This window comes from Lepisosteus platostomus, chromosome 9, assembly GCF_059453375.1.
Source record: "Lepisosteus platostomus isolate fLepPlt1 chromosome 9, fLepPlt1.hap1, whole genome shotgun sequence".
NCBI classification, from domain to species: domain Eukaryota; kingdom Metazoa; phylum Chordata; class Actinopteri; order Semionotiformes; family Lepisosteidae; genus Lepisosteus; species Lepisosteus platostomus.
Genome location: NC_142619.1, coordinates 19334344 through 19358228, shown reverse-complemented (window position 1 = coordinate 19358228; position 23885 = coordinate 19334344). Strand labels below are relative to the sequence as shown.

The 23885-nt window shown below is 36.4% G+C and overlaps 1 protein-coding gene across 14 annotated transcripts in view; it reads left to right on the top strand.

The window, feature by feature from the left end:
- Positions 1–23885, top strand: part of frmd4a (FERM domain containing 4A) — a 283776-nt gene that overhangs the window by 197387 nt on the left and 62504 nt on the right. For all 14 annotated transcript variants that reach the window (XM_088647131.1, XM_088647132.1, XM_088647133.1 and 11 more), the window contains 2 exons: positions 3838–3930; positions 18584–18668. In XM_088647131.1, coding sequence (XP_088503257.1) covers positions 3838–3930; positions 18584–18668 — 178 coding nt within the window. The remainder of the gene's footprint in view (positions 1–3837; positions 3931–18583; positions 18669–23885) is intronic.

Below are 23885 nucleotides of genomic sequence, written 5' to 3'. Positions count from 1 at the left end.
TATGTTCTTCCCTTGTTCACATGGGATTCCTCCAGGTGCTCTGGTTTCCTCCCCGAGTCCAAAGATATGCTGGTAGGTGAAATGGCTGCTGGGAAAACTGGCCCTGGTGTGAGTGTGTGCATGTCTGTGTTTGTGTCTGTCCAGGATGCACCCTGCAATGTACCTGTTGCTTGACCCTGAATAGGAGAAAGTGGTTAGAAAATGGATGGATCTAAGGGAGTTAAATCTTAATACAGATGTTATTCTGTACTTCTTAATGATCAGTATCTTATACACTTTTATCTGGCCTATAAGATTTCTTTAAAGCCTGCAAGTAATTGGAAAATAATCTTTTCATGTAAAGTGAAAAGCAAAGTATTGGGACAGTGAAATGTCGTAAAACGTCATTTTGATGTTATTAATGTTGTAGGGACATGATACTTTAGTTTAAATATATTGAAAAGATTACAAAATGGAACAGTAAATTGTGAGATAGTTTTTATGGCTGCTAGGGATCAAACAAAACGACAATGTACACACAGGAATTGATTAATTTTATTAATACAGCAAAATGTGCAATAAAAATGAGTAAAAACATATGTGAATCAGTCTGCCTTGAAAACACTCACTGTGGAATTACAACGATGCTAGTACTGTAATAATAGGATTCAAATACACTGACTATAAAACTAGTTTCTGTCAAATTCGTAAATTAACTGTCAAGTATTCTCACAGGTTATAATGTGAATATTGTAAGTTATACTGGACCAAAACTGCACTCTGGCTAGGCCACTCTGTGAAAGTCCTGTAGAGAAACAGCTGAATCTGGATTTGTCACAGCTGTCCAATCTTCTTCCACTGGCTCCATACTAAGGATGTCCTGTGGTGCAAGGAACAAAAACAGGTTCCTTGCTATTGTCATGCTCAGCTTGGCTTTCCTAGAATGGAAATAATTCTACTTACAGTTGATTTTATCTTAAGTGTTTGTGTCCAACAGTTTGTGCACAAAGTCTGGCCCAGGTCTAGTACATAGGACAAACTCAGTCCTATTTTGGTTTCAGCTGCTACACAGAATATGGTATATGTTCAGGCATCAACAAAAGTCTAAGTGTATTAATTTCATTGCACGGGCAAAATTACAATTGGAGGAGGTCGTTGTAAGACTCGTAGGACTCTCTCAATCTGTTCCTTATTAAACCTATGTTTGCTTCTCTGAAACGTGGACAATGGTGGTCATACAGTAGTCCCATGTTTAATTAGCTTGAAAGGTTGCCAGGTTTCAAGTGTGAGAGAGTTTACATTGTTGTGCAGTAATCATGGTTCATTAAGTCCATTTATTATGGTTGGTGATTGGTTGTGATGTCGTCATTGTGTAGTTGTCTTTTCCACTCCTCATTGGTTGGACGTTCTAGATGATTGGCAGGTAACCGCCAGGTAGAGTCACACTCCAGATGTTTACCCAAAAAGAGGCACTAAGGTGTTGGGCACTTCACCTTTGGAGCTATCAGGATAAACCTAATTTATTATTTAGAGATTTGTGTCAAATGTCAGGATATGGCTGCTTATCAGAGAAGCCCAGCTCTGCCACATTCCTAAGGTGTAATCAGGTTGAGGTATGCTATGCCAGGATTATTGTTTGTTCAAGGCAATGGAAAAATTATTAAAATCTTTCTGAAAAAGCAATCTTAAGCATGATAATAAGATTTAATGCTTCAAAGTTAAACTTCACTGTGTTTTCTTCTGTATGGGGAAGACATAAACCAAAATTGGAACAGTCTGAATTTGACCTTTTGATTTGCTTTGCCTGTGAAGTAAATAAAAATGATTACAGTACCATAAATGTGGAAAATGTTTGTAAATACGGACGTTTAAAGAGTCATGCAGAGTTCTACAAGATTATTTGAAATCCATTTTTGTGAACTCTGTAACTTATGCAAATATGTTGTTTCCAAATTTGGATTTCATGCAAAACAAGATACAGCAGTTTATATAAACAGGAATGTAAGACTTTCCTGGACCCATTTTGCATTGCATTCTCTTAATAAGCAGCACTTGAAATATGAATTAAAAAGAGATTTTCAAACAACAGAATTAATTGGACACTGCTGTAAATGAAAGGTGTTATCTGACTACATTTGTTTTGAATGTGAATTGTGTTAATGCAGTAAAAGGAAATTGATTACACTTCTAACTGTTTGGAATAAAACAGTTTTAAGGTGGTATCGGGAATAATGAATTTATAAACCCATCAATTTTTGTGGTAGGACATTTTCCTTGCTTAGATAAAGAATCTAGTTATCTGTTTGGCAATTTTAATAAGCTAGTAATAATAAGTAAACTGGAAATACAAAACTGACCGATGGTGTAATCCTCACAGCTCTGTTTAACTGAAGGAGCAGCAAGCACTAAGACTAACTTGCAGAAACATAAAGTCATTTACTAGATCTCTTGACAACAAAGGTAAAGCCTTTGCCGGGAATAGTCTATAATCACAGTCACCAGAATGGATAGACAAATTCAGAAAGATTTGAATGAGAAGACTAGTAGGTACTGCTGTGGTTGAGAAAACTAACACAGAGAAAGAAAAATAGGTGTTAGAGGTGTCAGTCTCTTTAATCAGGAGTCCAGTGCACAACAGTCAGCACGAAATCCACCTGCTTAGAACAAGTCTTATGCAAAAATAGCATTAAAAGTTGTAATTGATGATTTTAGACTGACAAAATGATTTCTGATAATATAGGTGTATCATCAAAGTCCAAACTGTAGTTGAGTCCAGCTCTAAATTTAATGTAATGGTGAAATGAATCTGTCTTCACTTAAATTCTGAATCAACAAGTTAATATGGAGCAGCACGTTCTGGTGGAGTACATGTATCTAGATACTTCAAATCATAAAGAAACATGTAAAAAAGCCTTTACTCCTAATTTCAGTATAGGTGTTTGATGCTGGCTGACCATTAATTAATCAGTTTTCTTTAATTATCAATAAATCAATTATCAAAAAAGTGGGTGAATGAAAACTCCTGTAATGGAGCAGATTGGAATAACTGTATTCTATTAGCCCTGTGGTAGGATAATATTCAACACCTGTGATTTGAAAAATTAATTTTTCATTTGGGAAACATTTAACTGCAAACAAACTCTACTAGGTGGAATTACCATGGGGGCAAACCTGTTATGATCATATCTTAGGATATGATATCTTCTTTGGTTGTTGGCTGGTAATGAAGACATTACATAAAACCGAATCCTGTAAAAATATTTGTGTTGAGCCAAGAGGGTGCAACGTGCTGATCACAGGACTTGTCAGCTAAGATTCATGGTGATAATTGGGGGTGAAGCCTCTGCCAGCAGACCTGCCTGCTACCAGTAGTTTTCCCTGCTTCTCCGTGATATCTGAGCTGTGATCCTCATCCTTGCAGAGCACAGGAGGGGGTTGGTTCTCCTCTGACCTAAAGCATTCCCTTTTCCTTACTACAGGCTTTCTGGGTAATTGATTAGCAGGTTTAATATGCATGTTCCAGGGGGTTCTGAGAAGAGTGTGTTTCTATCAGAAAGAAGGGTCTTTCAGAGCTAGGGGGAATATCACCATTTTGCATACTGCAAAGTCCTGCGTTTTTCTAATTTTTTTTAATCATGTCCTTCTGACTAACTCAAGCCACGGTGTTATTGTGCAGTTAACAGAAAATGCCTTTCTTAAACAGAAGTAACCGTAGATACAAGTACTTTGAAAAACAATGGCATATTTTTCAGAGTCATGCCAAATCATACGGCGAACTGTTTTCAGAACTGAATGTTTGTGTAACCTGATTTTAAGATTTGATTTAATTTTAATGGAATTTATTAAAATTTCTTTCAGGGGGCATTTCAGTTGGCTGCAGCTTGACCGTCGAGTGTTGGAACATGAGTTCCCCAAGAAGTCTGGGCCAGTTGTGTTGTACTTCTGCGTCAGGTTAGTAAGAGCTGTGGTCTGCTTCCCACACAACAAATACAAAATTGATTCAATCCCTAAATGTGATAAACGGAAACAGGCAATTGCTTTTCCCCCCTTCCTTCCTTTCTGCTCCTCATGTGCAATGTTTATTTTCAGTGTTACGGAGCTCCTGGAATGGAACCGATCGCGCTAGGTTTTTGACAGATGCGTTTGTCTAGTGATGAATTGCATACACTAGGAAGAAATACCCATTATGCTCTCAAACATGATTACTTGCTCAAACACTTCAGCTTTTCAGCTTCAAAGCCTGCATCAGGATGAGAACTGCCTAGCTAGAGCATGCCGATGCACCTGACCAGGCACTTGAGCATGATAGTGCAATCAGGGTTCTGAGTACTGTGCATGTCAACATGTAAAATAAGTAATGGATTTTGTGTATGTGGAAAATGTTCAAGGTGCAGTTAAATCAGTTTTGTGAAAGACACCACTTAAATGGGCACAATTCGGCTGAAACAGCATAATTAAAGCTCCAGTAGGTTATTTGGTTACTATACAAAATCTGAAATGAATTACTGTAGGTTAATTTGCTTTGTACTTGTTTTTACAGTGATCATTTTGCACTTTTAGAAAGTTTATATATGTAAAAAAGCTGAATAGACTGGATTCTCAAAGCAAATATATTGCAAGCATACTGGATGGAACTATTCCATCATTTACCTTAAGATATACTTAATTTATTTTTAAAACATTTCAGTTACAAACTAGAAAGGGTTTCTGACCATTACAGGTATATTCATAAATATATTTGACATTAGGAGATGGTTGATGCAGTTCATGCATGATCTATAATATTTGGGACTATGTCATGTGCAGACCTGTTTTTCAGCTACATTTTTCTATGATGGGTTATAAAACTGACCCTTTTGGTTAGCTGGGCATATTTGTCTCTTTCTCCTGGAAGCAAAGGCATTAAGATCTTCAGAGTGCAGCTTCCCTGTTGGGAACACTGGATGTCACAGCTGTTGGCATTATAACTGAGACTAGCTGTTTACTGTGTCCCCTGATAGTGACTTAAACAACTGACAGAACCGCCCTTTTGTCAGCAAGCAGACATTAATGTTTCACATTGACTGCTGCCTCCATGGAACAGTGAACAGCATCAGTCCTTCGAGGAATCTCTTAACACTACCCCTATCAGAGGTTATGCTGTGTGACAATTCATTGGGCGTGTCGTAATTGGATCTTTAAAAAATAGGTGGGCCCAGCCCAACAGACACACAAAACACACAGCTGTAAGGTTCAAGATCTCCAGTGTAATTTGTTTACAGTGCAGGGAAAAAAAACCCACAAACCAAACAAAAACAGCCAAACAAAAGCCTAAGCTCCTCTTTGAGCTCCCGACTACACTTCTTCTCAAAGTCACTAACTAGCATAGCCAAGCAACTAAACTGCTTACCGGCCTCCAAACAAACAATTCACTAACAGTTTCCCCTGAGACTCGTCTCAAAATTTTACCAGGAAAAGTCTCTTTCTCTGAGACACTTCACCATTAAAGCACTTCCAAAATTCACAAAAACTCTCAGAAATTTCACTAATTCTTTTGGTCATCGCTCAGTCGTTCTACATCCTGTGAATAGCAGACGTATATTCTTTCCTTATATGTTACTGCATGAAAACCACTTCGGTTCTAGACATGTGCAGCATGGTGATGTGGTGATATGCACTGTTGATGGATATAACAGCTGCCATTGAAGTTTGCTTGTTCTCCCTCTGTTCATCTGGATTTACACTGGATGTCCCAGGTTCCTCCCACCTTCCATGACATGCCGTAAACATTTGATTGACTGCTCAGAATAGTCCCCCATGTTTTATCACCTGAAAATGAACAGAGGAACTTAGGTACCTTCTTCCCTTGAGCCTTCTTTTGTACATACAGTATGGACTAAAGAGACAGACTTTCTCTTTAATGTGTGTAGTGCTTTGCAAAATATTCCACAGGATAAGATCTGTTACCGTAAATGTTAGTAAAAACTAACCAGAATCAGATTGAAAGATGTTGTTTGCGTAAGTATTCAGACCAATGAACAGTGGACACATCTTTGGCAGCAATTACAGGCTCATACCTTTCCAGGTATATCTCTCAGTACTTTGCACACTATCTTGGTGCAAGCTTGGTGCTCGCCCATTCTTCTTGGCAGATTTGCTCAAATTCCCTCATGTTTCCATGGGATTGCTTATGGACAGAGCTTTCCAAGTCATTCCACAGATTCGCAATAGGATTCAAATCAGGATTTTGACTGGGCTGCCCAAGGACATTCACTTTCATATTCTGAAGCCACTCCAGTGAATCTCTGGCCTGGTGCTTTGAATCCGTTTTAGTTCTGAAGGAGATATTCCTTCAAGAATTGCTGGTACTTTGCTCCATCTATAATCTCATCCATAATGACAAGCTTCATAGCCTCTAATGATGAGAAGCAGAAGCAGAGCTATAACCTAATGCTGCCACCACTATTCCTAATGGTAGGAATGGCGTTGACTGAGTGAGGCACTATCTTAAGTTTGCGTCAGATGTATTGCTTTGCATTAAGATAAAAAAGTTCTAATTTGTCTTGGCCACCCGCAAAGCCTTTTGCCACATGTTGTCAGGATCACTTAAATGCTTTGTTGCAAAGTAGGATTTAGGATGGGTTTTCCACTCTGCTACTGAAGCTAGCTTTGTGGAATAATTGGTTGTTGGACATTATCTTCTGTCTCAGTCACTGAACTCTATAGCTCTTTCAATGTTGCCATTGGCCTCAAGATGACATCCCTTACCAGTTTCCTCGTTATCCAGCTGTTGAGTTGGCAGGGGCATCCAGATCTAGATGGGGTCTGGGTGCCCTCCACTTCATAATGATCAACTTTACCAGCATGTCCATCATGATTAAATGTGATTGATATGTTTAGGGTTTTTGAAATGTTTTCCTGCCCTTCTCCTGATCTGCGCTTTTCCTTACCCTTATCCCTTAGCTGTTTTAAAAGATCCTTGGTCTGAATTGCTGCATCTTTGCTTGAAATAAACTGTAACTGAGAGATATTACAGAGATAAGTGCCTTTATTCTGACACCATATGAACCACTATTACTGTTTGAATACTTCCACAGTCACAGTAGCAAAACATGCTTCAATTACATCCTCTGTTAATACACGTCAGTATTAATTACTCCAGGCTCGAGGGAGCTTCACTAGGAAAGAATAAACTTTGGAAATGTAAACCCTTATGTATAATGCAAATCTGAATTCATCATTTAAATCTTAACATTACTATTATGCCAGAAGAGCCTGCAGTGCAGCAGTCCGTAAAGGATCTTAAGCACGGTGTGATACCCTTCGCTTCTAAATATTCATGATTCATAATGTACATTCTAACCCTGATTTTTTTGTGGTATATTTTTTTAAGAAAAAAAGATTTTCCTTTTTTAACATGTACTCAGTGTTTTACATAGAAGCAAGATAAAAGGAAGACGTCAACAAAACAGCAGCTAAGTGAGACCAAGTGTGTCAACATGAAAAACAAATGCCTTGACTCCGATGATGTATTTCTGCCACGGCGCCCTCATAGTCATCTGTTACTGAATTCGCTAATCTGGGCTTTTGAATGGCATGCAGACAGGCTCATTAGAGTTTCAATTAGTACCTTATCATCTTTTTTTAGCCTAGTAGATTTATTTATCTGTAGAATACTACATTTAATGCACTTTTTAAGCTTTCAGCTGTGATGTTACTTTAAATGTTACAAGATGTGAAACCAAGCCAGAGTCACATGTCTTGTTTTCTGTTTTTAGTTGTACTAATGGTGCAAGTGTTGGAGTTACCAATAGTATAAAGTAACAAAGAAATGTTTAATACTATTAACATACTATTAACACTAAAAACAAATCGCATTTCAAAGAGATTAAATATTTTCTTCAGTTTGTTATCCATCTTAAAATCCCAATATTGTCTATATTGATGAGATGCTAGATAAAAACGTCATTAAAATTTGTTTTAGTCCTACATTTTAATGTGAAAAGTCAATAATAGGCTCCACTAATGAATCAAAAGAATTTTGACTTACAATTAAATAAATACCTTAGGTTCCTGGTGATGTTTTTATTAAGAAAGCTCAGTGCAAAGTAAAAATATATCTTAAATGACATGAAATTCAGAATGCTGATATCCAAACCACACAGGTATGAAGGAACACCAGCATGCACTGTTACTGGCACTTTATTTCAAATGGCAGCAGGTTTGCTGTCCTTAAGCAGCTCCTTAGCACAGCAGAAGAAACAGGTAAGACTGCGTGACTTGTTGACCACATGCAGTAATTTAAAGCCTGATCTCTTGAGACGCTGCTGGAGTTTAAAACTCGTTTACACTGCTTGAATCCTGCTACCATTGTTAAGAAATGAAAAGAAAAATCATCATTGTATTTTTGTTTTGTTCAGGAACAGTTGTTTTTCAGGCTCTCTTTGTTAGTGGTAGGCTCTTCTAAAATGTGTCAACATAGAAGATCACAATTTTGGTGACCTTGGATACACATTCCCTAGAGAGATTCAGGCATAAAAAGCTGCTGTATTAAATACGGAGGATTTATCTTCATACACATTTTAATATGAAAAGTTAGTGACAGTGTTGGCCATTTGTCTGCATAAGTGAAATATTTTGGTCAGTTTTATAATCCTCTGACATAAAGTGCTATATGACATTTCATTTCAAAGAATTATAAAACGTGACCATTGTAATATTAATCTGACAAGGATAAGACATATAACTGAGGTACAATCTCTTAAATGTCACACAAGTTATATTCTGTGATTCATTGTGTGAGAGAAAATAGCCATTCTTTCTTTTTAATTGTGCAGTCTGTGAATACATGCATCATGCTAAGGCCTCCACCACATCCCTCAATTTTCCTCACTTTGGTCCACACGGGCTGAGATTATCTTTTAATTAGGGCATGACTGACAGCAGGCATTCACAGTTTTGAAGCCAGTCGATCTGTCTAAGGAATAGATAATGTATTGATTTTATGTCTATCTTATTTAATCACAATTTTTAATTGTTTTACCCAGTATAACAATTGCAGATCTGCCAATCTGTTAAAGGTCCCAAAGACATCTTTATTCATTATTTATAAAAGCAAAAAAGAAAAGAAAAGTGGATATATCATGAATACTAATGTACACAATAAAGAGGGTGATTCAGACAGAACTGAAGTTTCCAAATGGTTATGTTTTATGCATTTTATTCTGAAATTGATATGCCTCTGTTTTGTATACCAATGTAGAGAATGGCTTTAGATACAATGAGACCCAGAAATAGCCAAGTGAAATGTAACTGCCAGTGTTATCTGAAATATAACCAATGAAACTTTTATCTCGTGTTGGAAATTGGAAAATGCTTTCATGTCATGTGAAACACAGAACTGGTTTAGCATAAATGAAAGCTGTTTTTTCTGAGATCTGTTTTGATTTTCAAAGAAAAAATACAGATCTTGAAATCAGAACAATTTAAGTACCAAATGAAAGCGCTTTGGCTCTGTGATTCCTGTGAATGACTGTGAGTTTTCTTTTTCCTGAACCAGCTTTAGACTAAATCCATCCAGGTTTTTTTCTCCAGTACTGGAGAAGAATATATGGACGGTGGCAAACCAGTTTGTACTGCATATTCACTCACTGCTGAATGACAGCCCAGTGATAGCTGTGTTAAAGTCTGCTCCAAGACTGGAATCTCATCAAGCTTATTTAGCATATAATTAATAGCTGTGAGTTCCCCTAAAATGTTTGGTTCCTCAATAATACCTTGTCACATTAATTTACAGTAAAGAAGATTATGATTTTTATTTAGTGATACCGTATCCTAGAAGGAAGATCTACCACTGGTACATCAATAGTATTGATGTATAAATAGTATAAACATCTTATTTTCACATCGGCATACAGTACATGTGACCTGGAACTGTCTTTCATGAGGCGTCTCTTCAGAGATTTTGTGTTCTTTGATGAAAGCTTGTTATTATGACAGTGGAAGCATTATATACTTTAAGGATATATTTTGCTTTTGGGAAGACTTGAGTTGCATTTTGGTTTATTCTCCGAATGGGATGGTCCTGTTCGTACTGCAGAAAGAAAAAAAAAAGATCAGAAGAGTCTTCTGTCTTTGAAGTACCATCTCTGTTGAAATACACAATAGTCACTGCTAAAGAGAGCCTTGTAAAGAGTCTTTACGACACTTGTAAAGACATGCATTTTAAACAAATATGTTGTTTGTAAAGTATAGGAGTGTCTGTTGTGTTTGGGAGTAGCAGTTTCAACATTTTGTGCTCACGGTACAAGGTGGAGCTGAACTGTTTGTGAAACAACTGTTATTATGGTCTTGAAAGCCATTTTTTCCCTTACTTCCGCAATAATGTGGATATTTGATTGATTTTAAATAGAAACAGCTCAAAGTCAGCTCAAGCATTTTACTTGAATTGATAGGGAACCAGAAATGCATTTAATTTAATGTATATTTTCAAGGTAAAAATGACAATTACATCTTTTTATTTTCCATTTTTCTAGTCACAGTTGCTTTCAGTTTTATTCAAATATACAATTAATTGATATAAAAATATATAATTTAGATCATGTAATCTAATGTTTAAAAAGATCATGAAGTGACAATTTGGAAGATATAGGATCAGTATTTGTCATTTTAAAAAGAAAAACGTGGCCATTTTTATTTTTAGGGTGATTTTCTCTGTAAAATGGATGTAGTCCTGTGTGGTACTAAATAACAAGAAGTTTAGGGAAAGTGAATTTCAGTTATTGAAAAAAAATGTTCACAAAATTGATTTAGCAAGCTCGAATAGTAAAATCTTATGCTTTCTGATGTGGATATTTTGAATGGGATACAATCTCCTGTATTTGTAGTGAGATGAAACCTGACAATAATCTGGACCCTGTTCTTCTGTTAGACTAAATTTTGTGATGTTACTGTATATTTGACTACTGTAGCTTTCTGTTACAAAGCAAATAGTGGCAAGCTAGTGTCAGGTTTTTGGCAGTGCTCTTTGGGTTTGCAGTGAAAATAATAATAATAATAATAAGAAGAAGAAAAAGCCGAGTAGAATGTTTGTTTGGTTTATCTTTTATTTTGTTAGATAATGAAATTATTTTACAGTTGATACAGTTAATTTGTTTATCCTTAAGTAAAGAAGAACTGTATAACGATCCATACATCTGATATTGGTTTTCTGTACTGTCTTATATAACTGCAATTATATAAATGCAGTTGTATACAAATCAGTACAGGTAGTGATCAATGTGGAAGCCATACCTTTGGTTTAAAATTGGTACTTGTCATTTTTGTCATTCAGTTGTAGCTCTTATTGCACACTGTTTCTACATTTACATCACATATTTATGCTGTGTTGTACTAAAAATCATATTTCGCATGTGTACAGAATCCCCTTGTCCCTCAAGAACACATTTTTTTTCATTAAAAAATGAGTAATTTTGGTGTTGTGTACTGCAATAAAGGTGTATGTTAGTTATAGAATCAGTACTATCATAAACTTTAGCAGACATTAAGAAGGCTGAATTGTCTTTCACTTCCTAAAAGCTGCTAAGGATATTAATTCTGGTAAAAGATTTTAGTTTTACATGAAATATGGAAAGTTTTCTTTTCATAGTAAAATGAGTTAATAGTTTTGATAGCTATCAATGAAATATTTGGTTCAGGTGCTGCTGCTGCCAGACTGATTAACCATTAAGATACTGCTGCTAATAAGTGTATATGAATAACATGCAATCCTTCTTCTTCGTATTTTCCCACTGAAAGGCCAGCGGCCTTTCACATTCAATTCGAGGCAATATACAGCTCATATTATCCACTAGGAGTATGCATTGTGCAATGATATGCTAAACTGATGCACCAGAGAACTGTAAAGTATTCAATTTTCTGGAATAAAACATTTCAATATAATTATCAAAATAAATTGCATAAAATATCAACAGATGATACTAACCTCTTTTGACAAATAGCACACACAAATTCTTCTTTGTCATTATTTTTAAAAAATCAGCCAGCGTTCATAAACTTTGCGTGAAAAAAAGAAGTCACTCCTTTTAGCAGCAATAAGTTAAGTGAAACCCTCATGTTTGAGGATTCTTGTATGGACAGATATGCACTTTACGGGGTTTTAGGTCTGGAAATTGACTTGGCATTTCCAAAATCCTGAATTTCTTTTTTTTTTTTACCCATTCTATCGTAGATTTGCTTGTGTGTTCTGGAACATTGTCCTGTTGCATGATGCAATTGCGTAAGATGGTCTTACATTTTCCTCAGGAATACTTTGGTATGGTGTAGGCTTCATGGTAGACTCAATGATAGCAAGGCATACAGCTCCTGAGGCAGCAAAGCAAGCCCAAGCCATAACCCCGCTCACCACCGTGATTGATGGCTGGTACCTTCTGGTCAAAGGTAATGTTAGATTTTAGCCAACCATGACATTTGGCCAAAAACTCCACTTTTGGCTCATCTGTCCAGAGCACATTGTTCCACTTCGTTTTCTTGGAGTCATTTTTTTCAAACACTAGTGCTGTGTTGTTTTTGCATTGTCTTACTAGAAAATCGAAGCACTGGCTGGCTTGAAAAACACGAGAGTCAGCATAACATTCATTACGATATCTCTGCCTCAGATGCTCTGTATCTTCAGAAGATTTTATCAACATCTGAGCTCTGGACTGCCCCTGAACTTGCAGATCATTTAAATGCAGACAGATGTCTACAGTCTTTCTGCTGATATGCCCTGAATTTTTTCCTGTTGCCACTGCAGTTTAACAACTGTATTATGCGCATGGATCAGAAAAATATGATTGTCCTGAGCCAATACACTGACACTTTGCCTTCCTGGACATTGCTTGTCCTTCACAGAGCAGCATAGATATGAGATGATCAATACTATTCATGAGAAACATGGCTTTTCTTTAGTCTGTTAACTAAAATCATAACTTTTTGAGTTTATATTTATACAGAATATTAATTATTTCATGTCTTCATGGTATTCAAGTAAGAAACAATGACCTCCTGGCATTTTTGTGACACTACATGACCTAAGCTCCGTGTTTTCTTTTCCCAAGTAACAAAATCTGACTTACAAAACAAATCAACAAGCCCGTTTGTTCACTATTTAAAATGTTAATAACATATCTAAATACCCAGAGAGCTATAATGCTAATTAAGATGTAAAACTTGTTGTGCTATGCCTATGATGTTGTGGTTAGGACTTACATGTATGATTCCTCTTCAGACTAAAAGCTGTTTATTACTTATTACTGTTTAAATGATTACCTTAATAGGGGTATAACATTTTGTGTGAATCTTGATTGTGTATTGATTTCAGTATTCCCAATTGCTTTGCCGCATACAGAATTTCCCTTCTACTAACAAATCCTCTGTCATTTAAGTCCTCTTATAAGATTATCAATTAGAGGACTTAAATGACAGATACACTTAAATTACTTTTTGAAACCAAATCAGTTCCTGTTCAGTTTTGTCAGATCCAATCATTGTGGAATTATTATTTGTATCTTTTGAATTTTGAACATTATACACACATTGTTTTAACTGTGAACAATAGAAACTCATCTTAAATAAATTCAAAGAAAATTCACTTGTTCAGCTGTTTTTTTCAGTTCAAAACAGGCTCTGTTGTTTTTCTTTTATAGTAATATCATCATCAAGTCTAAATGACATTTTCAGGAATGCAGTACCCTGTGAATTGCCATAAAAAAGAACAGTTGTAAACAGAATGTTTGATGATAGAAAATGTATATTTTGCACTACTAGTTTCAGCTATTGTCTCAAATGTACATTTTATACATTTCTATTTAAAAAAACCCTTTGCAGGACACAGCATTCTTGTTCCAAACCTGCACAGATCTGCTCCTAAACACCTAATGGTAATCTTCAAGACAAGTGTGCTTGCTCAATCACTCCCGTAGTAGGTCTTGCCAGCAAAGGTGTCCAACTCTGTTGCCAAGTGTGTGAATTAACCTTTCTTGAGATGATCTCTGCAGAGGCCCAAGTTCATTGGAAATCCACGGACTGCTTCAAACATCTCACACCCCCCTGCAAGTTTAGGATTTGGTCATTCAGATGTGCAGCTACAGTATGTTTGTCAAAAATGTCAGGTCAGCAGGCCATTCACTGTCTTCCATGAGGGATATGTCTCTTCCCTTTTCTTGCAGAAAAGACTTGTTTCACTTAGCTGAGCAAACATTCTCAAAGTAGTTCTACTGCTTGGCCACCTTTCTGTATGGGAAAGAATGACATTGTTTGCAGCACTGATACTCGCTGGAACAGATTGGAATTCACAGTGGGTAAGAGATCACACTTGAATAAAGTTAACAGTGGACACCACAAAGTCCATTATGGTTTTGAATTATATATATTTCATCTGCTACTGATGGATTATGTAGAAATAGTGCTTCAACAATGCAGCCTGATCATGCTCAAAGTGCTTCTAAAGACAACCAATTAAACCACTTGTCCATCATAGCTGGCACTCTACTGGACAATTTATTTCTTCAACCGTTTTCATGAAAGCATTGAAAATGTCAGTTGTCCTATCATGCAAAGAAAAATGAGTTGCAAGTTTTTTATTAACTTTGAATGTTTCAGTGACTGCACAGACTATTAAAAGCTGCATGTTATTATTGGTGTCTATGCTTTCATCCAAGGCATCTGGAAAACTCATGAATGCGCAATCACATGAAATCTTGGATGTCAGCAGTGAATCATTGAGTTCTCATTTTGGAGAGGCCAATTTCTTTAAAGGCATCTTTAGTTTCTGAACAAACCGCATTGGATATGTGGGTCATTTGCTTCTTAAATTCTCTATCAGTAAAAGGGCAGCCCAGTTCTGTGATGAGTTTAACAACCTAGAAACGTGTGATTGTGCATGAGATTTCTTAATTTTACCTGAAAATGTTGTTTAGTTTTTTTCCCTGCAGTTGCTTGACTTTTGAATGATTTCTCTCACAGTGACCACATACAGTACAGTACATTATATTGCTTGGGTATGTGCAGCCATCACACTTAAGACGTTCAGTAAAAGACATGTTAAGGCACCGGATAAAAATTGACTGTCCAGTTCTGGATTGAATTTCCACATATACGATCCTCTTTTTGGTCTTAATTGGCTTTGATAGAAAGCTATTTGCACATATATAGCCTATTTATGGACTGACCCTTAGCCCATTTTTTTTGTGGTGAGGCACAAGGTCTGGTTTTTAGACACGATTAGTGATGACAGGGTAATAAATTGGCACTCTCCTTAATATTGCTTTATCGATGATTAATGACGATGAAAAATGATGTAACACACTGTAGTGAGCTACACTAAATGCTTTTTCTATCCGCGATTCTATAGGGAATGTGAGGTATGGGTTAGTCAAGATTTAAGTATGTCATCACATAATTATAAAACCTCAGCTTACTGTACTCAACATTTGAGTTGTGATCCATCTATTGTAGTTCCATAGTGGGCATTACATTGTAGTCCAGTACTGTACGTATCACTTAACCATACAACGCAATTTATAATTCAATTAATATTTTATGATTTTAATGTAACATACACGTACATTTGAATTTTTATTTTTATTACACGACAAAGCTTGAAGCTCAACAGCCAACCCATCCAATAACTCGCATGCTTCTGTAATCTCCATCGTCTCATGAAAGCATGAAAGTGTTTAGCTTTCTCATGAGCATGGGTCCAGATTTAAGTGAACATTCTCAATGTCTGAAAGAGAATCAATCCTCAAACCCTTATCTAAATGGACTAGCTTAGGTCTTTCAAGAGTACAGTGGGTGTCAATAGCCTTGCTTATTTTTGAGGAAGCCATAGATTCTAGTGACTGAGCCTTTTTAGCCCTCTTGTCCATTGATCGTCCTTTGGCAAGTTATTCTTTTTATCTCCAGTGCCTGTAGGACTGTAAGCACAACATGCTTGCATTTTTGCCAGTTTCCTACTTGTGCGGCTGTGATTTTGATGGTGTAAATGTTTTGAGATAAACCTAGGCAAGGATGATAAACTGTGCCTGTGCTATGGTGGATGTTTACAGAAACCGTGCACTCTCATGACACCATCCAAAACTACTGAAAGACAACAGCAATCGAAAAAGAATGCAAGATGGGTAGAACCAGAAGTGATCAACAAACAGTAAAATATGATTTTCTATTGGCTTATGGCTTGCTGTTTAGTAGAGTATTTCTGTCAGCAAATGGTTGGATAGTAAAGCCTTTGCTGTATGGACTATTTTAGATGATCCTGGGTATTACCCCTAGATGGCGCCGTTTTACCCTTATTTGACGCCACAATAAAGACCAGTGTTGCAATATAATTTTAGTTGATTTTTGATTGTTGTTTACAGGTCTAATTTTGGAGACTTGTGACAATTGACCTTTGTTGCTTTTGGTGTTGTTTAGCTGTTTAGCTTTAATTAATTATTTTTTCACAATTTCAGGATCTTATAAGCCACCATGAAGGGGATTTTAATGTTAGATTTTCTGCAACATATCTACAAAGCCTCTAAGGTTTACATTGAGTCTACATTGATAATGTGCAGCAATGGGTGTTGCAGCATGCTTTCATCATTTTACGAAGCTGGTTGTTCTGTGATACTGGACATGCTTTGTGAGACTGATGAAAAGCAAAGTCATTAACAAGAGATGTTACATCCTTCATCATGCATTGAACATGTACTGATGTGGTTAAGAATGCAAATATCTACATCATTTTCCACCAAATCTTGATTAAGAATTTCTTTCTTGCTATGACGTTACCAAAATGTTATACATTGTGTAGTGCCATCATTTTTGTGTGCAGAATGCAGAATTCAATAAACTGTAACAACATTATTCTTAATATTTTTGCTATATTAAAAGTTCTCTATATTAATATACAGGCAACTATGTCCTTCTTTACATAATGGTTTAATACTCTTCATATTTTATTCAGATTGCATAGTGTTGATGTACAGAAGCTCTACAAACCTACTCAATGTGTGCCTGTCAATGTATATTTAATATATATTTATTTAAATTAAATTTAGTATACTGTATGTTGCAAGCTTGAAATATCTTTCCCCTCTTGCTTCCTTACATAACAGATTTGCAATAGGATATTTGTTTTCTTCTTGCAGGTACATTTAATAATCCTGGGTCATTGTTGATTTATTTTTAGGGTTACATACATTACATACATTAGGGTTACATGTATGCTGTGATACTGTTTCAAAACTTATAAGCATCTGTTTTTAGAATGTTACTCTACTGGTTTTTCTTTTTTCACTTTTAGCTCACAGTAGAAGAAATTGACTTTTTGCATTCAAAGAATTTGAAGAAAATTCTTTTCATAGAAAAATCAGGATTAAAAAGGTTTATAGTACAAAAAAATAAGGCATTTCCTTTACTAATCCCAAACCATGCACTAGAAAACAGTAGGCAGTGGTGCATTTAATATCTACAAGCCAACATGCAACAGAAAGCCAATGGCAATTTGGTGACATGGTCATCATTGGCTCTGTGGCCCTTTCGTTTCTTGCCTTGGACAAAAACAGTTCTGACGTTGATCTTGTAATTGCCGCTAGAGAATTAAGTTATTGTGGTTCCCTTTTTAAAGAGGATTTGTAGGGCTGACTGGTTTAGGGCTGACTGGGTTAGTAGCGTTGCTGTCACCAGAGCTTCTCACTATAAATTCTACTGTGAACCATTGGTGTGTGTGCTGCGTGCAGGGGAAATGGCTGTTTGATAGATTTTATTTTGTGTTCCAGTCTATATAAAGCTAATAACAAAATCGCAGCAGAGGTCAGGACACATGAATTTGCTAGAGCCGTGACGTGAAACTGAAGGGTCCATGATTGTGTTCTTGCTTGTGTGCATGCGTACATTTCTTAACACCCTTCCTCTTGTCTCTTGTCTGTTCAGTACATTCATATGTATCTTGGCAAATTAAGTCTAATCCGCTGCACTGAAGAAGTGAGGAAATGAACATTAAATACATAAAAGAGAGCAGAAGCCAGGTCCCTAGGTCATATTCTTGTATTTGATGACCTCTAGTGGAAGCTTTAAGCAGTGAGCACATCTTCCATGTTGAAGTGGTATAACGTGTGGTACAGCTCAATGGGAATGAAATAACTGGAATACTGTAAAGCAATAAAGCAATATGCTGTTATACAAATGGCCGGATTACATTTGTTTTTGTTTTTACTCTTTCAATGTCAGTTTCAAGTCCTCAAATAGAAATTTGGAACAAATCACCCACTGTAATCTTGGGGCAGTTGGGTTTCATGATATATTGCTTAAGCATAGCATCTAATATGGCTCACCCAGTGCCTCCCTGGGACACAGGTCAATCAGGTTTCAGTAGCATTAAGTGCCAGCCCAACAAAGGGATTACACTTGCAGGTCATACTTACACAGCTGGGTGGATTGGAACAACTGGGGTCAAGTACTTTCTCAGGGGCACAACAATGTCTGCAGCGAGAATTGAATCCATAGGCAATTTATGAGTCCAGTGTTTTACCCACAATGCTTTGCTATGCTGCCCCCCAGTATTTTCCATACCATTTCTAAAGTCTTATTTTTTTATTTTTTTTAGGTTTTACATTGAAAGTATATCCTACTTGAAGGACAATGCCACAATTGAACTGTTTTTCCTAAATGCAAAATCATGTATCTACAAGGTAAGAATGTGTTTTTAATCTATATATATTTGTTTCTAATTGTTTTCTGTATTTCCTGTATGTTTCATGAAAATATTTGTACTGCTTATAATTTCCTGTACAAATGGGCTTCTGGTTTGGTTCCAGATTGTGGAATGCTTTGTGTGACGTTTGCAGGTTCTGATTCATTACACTGGTTTTCTCCAGGTGTCCTGACTCTCCCACCTTCCAAAGACATGTTAGATTGATTAGCTGATGTCTGCAGATTGGCCGTTTGCGTGTGTCTGCTGTGTGATGGACTGGTGTCCCATCTATGGTGTAGTCCTTGTGCTTCCAGGATTGGCTCTGGATTGCTAAAACCTGCAATAAGTAATGAGCAGCTTTCTGACAATGGATGGATAATATTTTACTACATGGAACATGGAAATTGTTAGGCTGTTAATGAATACAAACTCAAATGAAGTGTTACATTAACAATGTCAGACCAGTTGAGGTCTTGCCATCCATCCATTATATACAGGTAATGGATATATACAAAATGGAAACTCCTGGCCACATAAGGGTACACAAATATCTTGAAAACAAAGACTTCCACACAGGTGTGGCTCATGCATTAATTAAGCAAATGACATGCCAGCATGCTTAGGTTCACGTATAAATATGCTGTAGAGGCCTGGTTAAGGCCAGCATGACTGCACAACTTCAGTGACTTTAAAAGAGGAGTGATTGTTGAGGTGCATTTGTCAGGAGCTTCAATGATAAAGACAGCAAGATCCCTGGTGTTTCACACGCAACACTGTCTAAAATGATGTCAATGTAGAACTTTGAAGGGAAAGATATCATCAGCAAAGGGCTACAATGGACGGAAAAACATTCTCCAGCATTGTGTGTGTCCATTAATTCTAAGTGCAGGTAAAACAGGTGAGCAACTGTAGATCAGCTGACTGCAAATTAAACAAGAGGTATGAGCAGCCCAGTTTAATCACAAACAGTCTGCAGAGAGCTTCACAGAGCAATAGCATTTTGGGGTTGCTGTGCACAAACTGATCATCAAAACCTGCAAATGCATGTTTGCATGTGTACAAACAGCACAGATACAAATGGTACAAAGAGGTCGGGCAATGAACTATCGAGCAACGGAGAAATGTAATACAGTCAGATGAATCATCTTCATCTTAACAAACTGACAAGTGCACATTACAATTTCTGTACACTCTACAATTTCTACAGGCCTGAGAGCTTGTTTCCAACAGTGAAGGGCTCTGGTGCTTCCATAATATTGTGGAAGACAAGGTCAATGATAATCAATCCTAAAGGTACTGAGTGATTGTCTATACCCCATGTTATAGCATTTCTTTCCTGTCGTAAAGACACCTCCGGTGTCTTCCAGAATGATAATGCCACCATTCACAGAGCATGCGTGAGCATGATACTGTTGTTTTCTATATATCCAGGCTTTCTCAGTCACCTGAGTCACTGCACCAAATCAAGCATTTATGAGATAAAAAGGGGGACAATTTTTCCATCTCCATTAGCCATGAAGTACCTGATTGAAGCATCCCACTAACAGAATACCAGATGCTGGTAGACATGCCATGGTTCATATACAGGGTGTACTGGCAGTACATGGTGGCCCAACACAACTTAAAAATGAGTTGTGATTACTTTTAAGGTTGACCTGCAGGTACTACTAAGAATTGTAATATCTACTTATTTAAGTTATTTAAAAAAATAAAAAGTAATAATTGAATAACATTTCTATTACAGATTAATCAGTAACATAGAGAATTGCTTTTAAAATAGAATAAAGTGTCGTCTTAATATACAAACTTTAGGTATACTGTTATGCACTGTTAAAAATCTGCTTTTGGTTGTAATAAATGATATCATTCTTATCTTGCAGCACCACTCATTGATAGGTTTTGATATTTACATTATGATCATTTAAAAGAATGAGTTATGTAATAAATACATTAAAAATCTAAAAAAAACATTATACAATAATCTTAGTAACATTCCATGGAGTAGTCATATTTGTCATAAATAATTATTTGAATGTCAGAAAGTAAATGTGATCACATTTATGTCACATTTATTCATACCTCATGGTAATCCTTTAAATAAAATCCAACGAAAACTAATCCACAATAACATCCTGCTCTTTGGAAGTGGAGGGGAACTCTCTGGAATTATATACTGTAGAAGGCCTCCTGAGGTTTCCTGTTCCCTGGGGTATAAAAGGAAGTATCACAGAAGACATTCAATGGTAGCATGCATCGTCGTGGTTCAGGTTAAAGACCTTTCCAGAGACTGTGGACAAATGATCATTGACCTCCATGAGTTGGGTAAAGGCTACAAAATAATCCATAAAAAGTTGAATCTACATAATTTCACTGTTTCTCCATTATTAAAACATCCGGCTACTGGAACAAAAGCAAACCTGTTAGGAAGAGTATCCATGAGTATCTGCCATCTCAGGCCATGAAACAAGTGGTTCAGAAGTTAACCATGAATCCAAAGGCAACAATTCAAGATAAAGGGAATCACATGAACCCTCACATGTACCAGGGCATTTTGGCCAAACTCCTGGTTCCCTCTGCCAAGAAGTTCAGTCGTGTCTGAAAACAACAATTCCTGCAGAGCGTGCTCTGAAGTATACATCCAAAATAAAAAAGTGGTTAACTACACACACAATTATGTCAATCTCCAGACCTCAGTTCAGTCAAATATTTGTGGTTCACAGATGGAAACTAAAAAGTCTGAAGGAGCTAGATCTATAGTATTTCGCCTAGGGGAATGGTAACAAACACCCTCACTGAAGTTCCAGAACCTCACAGAATGCTACGGGAGGTTTTTTTTCAGTGCAATCCCTGCCAGAGGAAGATTTACAGAATATTGTACTAAGAGAATGATAAATAAATTAGACCCTTGCATTTTCTGGAATTAAATTATTTATGACAAATATGACTTTGTTTTGTCAAATGCTGTTAAGGTTGCACTAGTATTTTGAGTTTTTTTTAAAACAAGAAACGTTTTCTAATCTGTAAATCTTACTATTGTGTGATGTTTCCCATTGTCATCTGAAATATGATTACATGTGGAGTACACTGCATACATACATATTCCAATGCTAGGTCTACTAGGATGTCCTTTTTGACCGCTTTTTGTTTTCAGATGCATTTCTGTGTGCTTATTTTGTACATCTGCTTACAAAATAATCGGGAAGCAGTTATTACGAAAGAGAGAATCTTATACTTCACTGCAAGTCCTGAAGTAAACTTGTGAGTTTATCACAAGATGAATCTGGAGATGCAATGAGTCAGGCCTAGGCAAGCATAAAAATAACTCATGATAAAGTTTAGATATGAGATTGTTCTGACACCTGCAGTTGTGATTTAATTGCCAGTGAATCAGAAGGGGGAAAAATAAGAAAGTCATCTACAGCCAAGCTCAAGCTCAAGCTCAGTTTTCAGTACAATGTTTAACTTACTACAGTTGTTAATGTCGTCTGTTTTAGAATGACATCTTACAAGGAAAAGAATAGAAAACAATAGTTTAAGCCTTTTAAAACAGCAGTCAAAATGAGTGTTTTGATAGTTAAAGGTGTATGGTGTTTGTATCACCAGTAGTAATTTTGCTAAGTGTAGTTTACTTTTAGTACTGAAATGGCATAAAACATTAAAGTTTTTTTATGTGTGTGATATAACACTTTGGCATACAGAACATCACTTTTGTTGTTTTATTACAAGGAAGTTAAAATGTTAATGTCCCCTCATGAATTAAGAAGAAACATTTTTGTAATGGATTGCCTCCAGCACCAACATTGGAAGAAATTGTGTTTTTAATATTCATGAATTAAGAATTTAAAGATTCCTGCCAAACAAGTTCTTTATCATCTTGCAATGATAAGGATACCCTTGTCTCAGATGATGTATAGTTTTGCTCTATCTAATCTTCTCTCGTTTTTCTTAAGTGCCACTGGCAGTGTTAGTGTTAGAAAAGAATGTACAAGTTCATTAGCGAAGAGTTATGTTTCGCTTACCGATAATGTTATTTAGTATGTTATGACAAGAGAGGTTTATAATTTTATTTCCCTACACAAATCTCCAGTGCCTCACTCTCTACAAACAGAGAGACGGGGAATTTTGCCTTTTTTGTGCTATTTAATTTGCTATTGGTTGTTTTTGTATGAACTTTCTATACTAAAGCAGATTTGCATATTGTATTGAGCTACCGAGTTTTTTAAGACAGCTAGCTGTACTGTCGGGGTTTGTACCCAGCTGAAACATTTGATGTTTATGGTGCAAAACACATTTTCTAATTTTGTCAGACATGTGGTAGACGATTAAGCTCCTTTTTGCAGGTTGTCATTGATATATTTTAACCCCCACTTGGACAGAGGCAGTCTGTGTCAGTTTGATTCGGTATCACTTCCCATTGCTGTTATGTATCAACCTTTGACTCAGGGGGTCTACATCTGGTAAAGCATATTAAAATACTTGATGATTTTAGTTTATAATCAACTTCAGAGACTCCATTCTGTTCATCAGAATTTCTGTGACAAGAGTGCAGCATTGTGCGAGTCAGATTGCTCACATACAGTATAACAGTGATGAAAACTGAGCGTGCCCACATATTAAGCTGAGAAAGTAATGCTAAGTGTGCTGTGCCAGTGTAAACAGAGAAATTACAGGCACAGGTTTTTAAAAAAGTTTAACGAACATTTAATAAGTCCGTTTCTGGCTGTGCTTTTCTGTCCTGTTTTCCATTTGGAGAATATTGTTTCTTTAGAGGTAGATTGGAAGGATTTATAAGTAATTATAAAATGAATCTGTCTTGAAAATTAATGTCAATATCTCTTGATATCACCGTTTTATCAAAGAGGGAGTGCTGGTTTGTGAAATTTGGAATGGCACTCATTGAAACAATGCATACTGGAGCAGAAGTGATCACCTACTGATATACCTGAGTAGCCACAAGCTAGACTGTGTTTCCCAAAACAGTTACAGAAGCATGTTCATTATTGCTTCAAAATTAAATTTCAGAATACAGTCTTTTATAAAGGTGACACTGGACCATATAAGCCCACATTCTAACTTCCAAGATCTATCTGCATTTTCGTTTCCTCTATTACTTTCGTTTGCTGTACAGGGAAATAAACACAAAGTAGTGAACATTGCCTGTCTTGTGTGCTTAACACCTGGTTATGTACTGAAAGTAAGGCAAGCAAGCAGCATT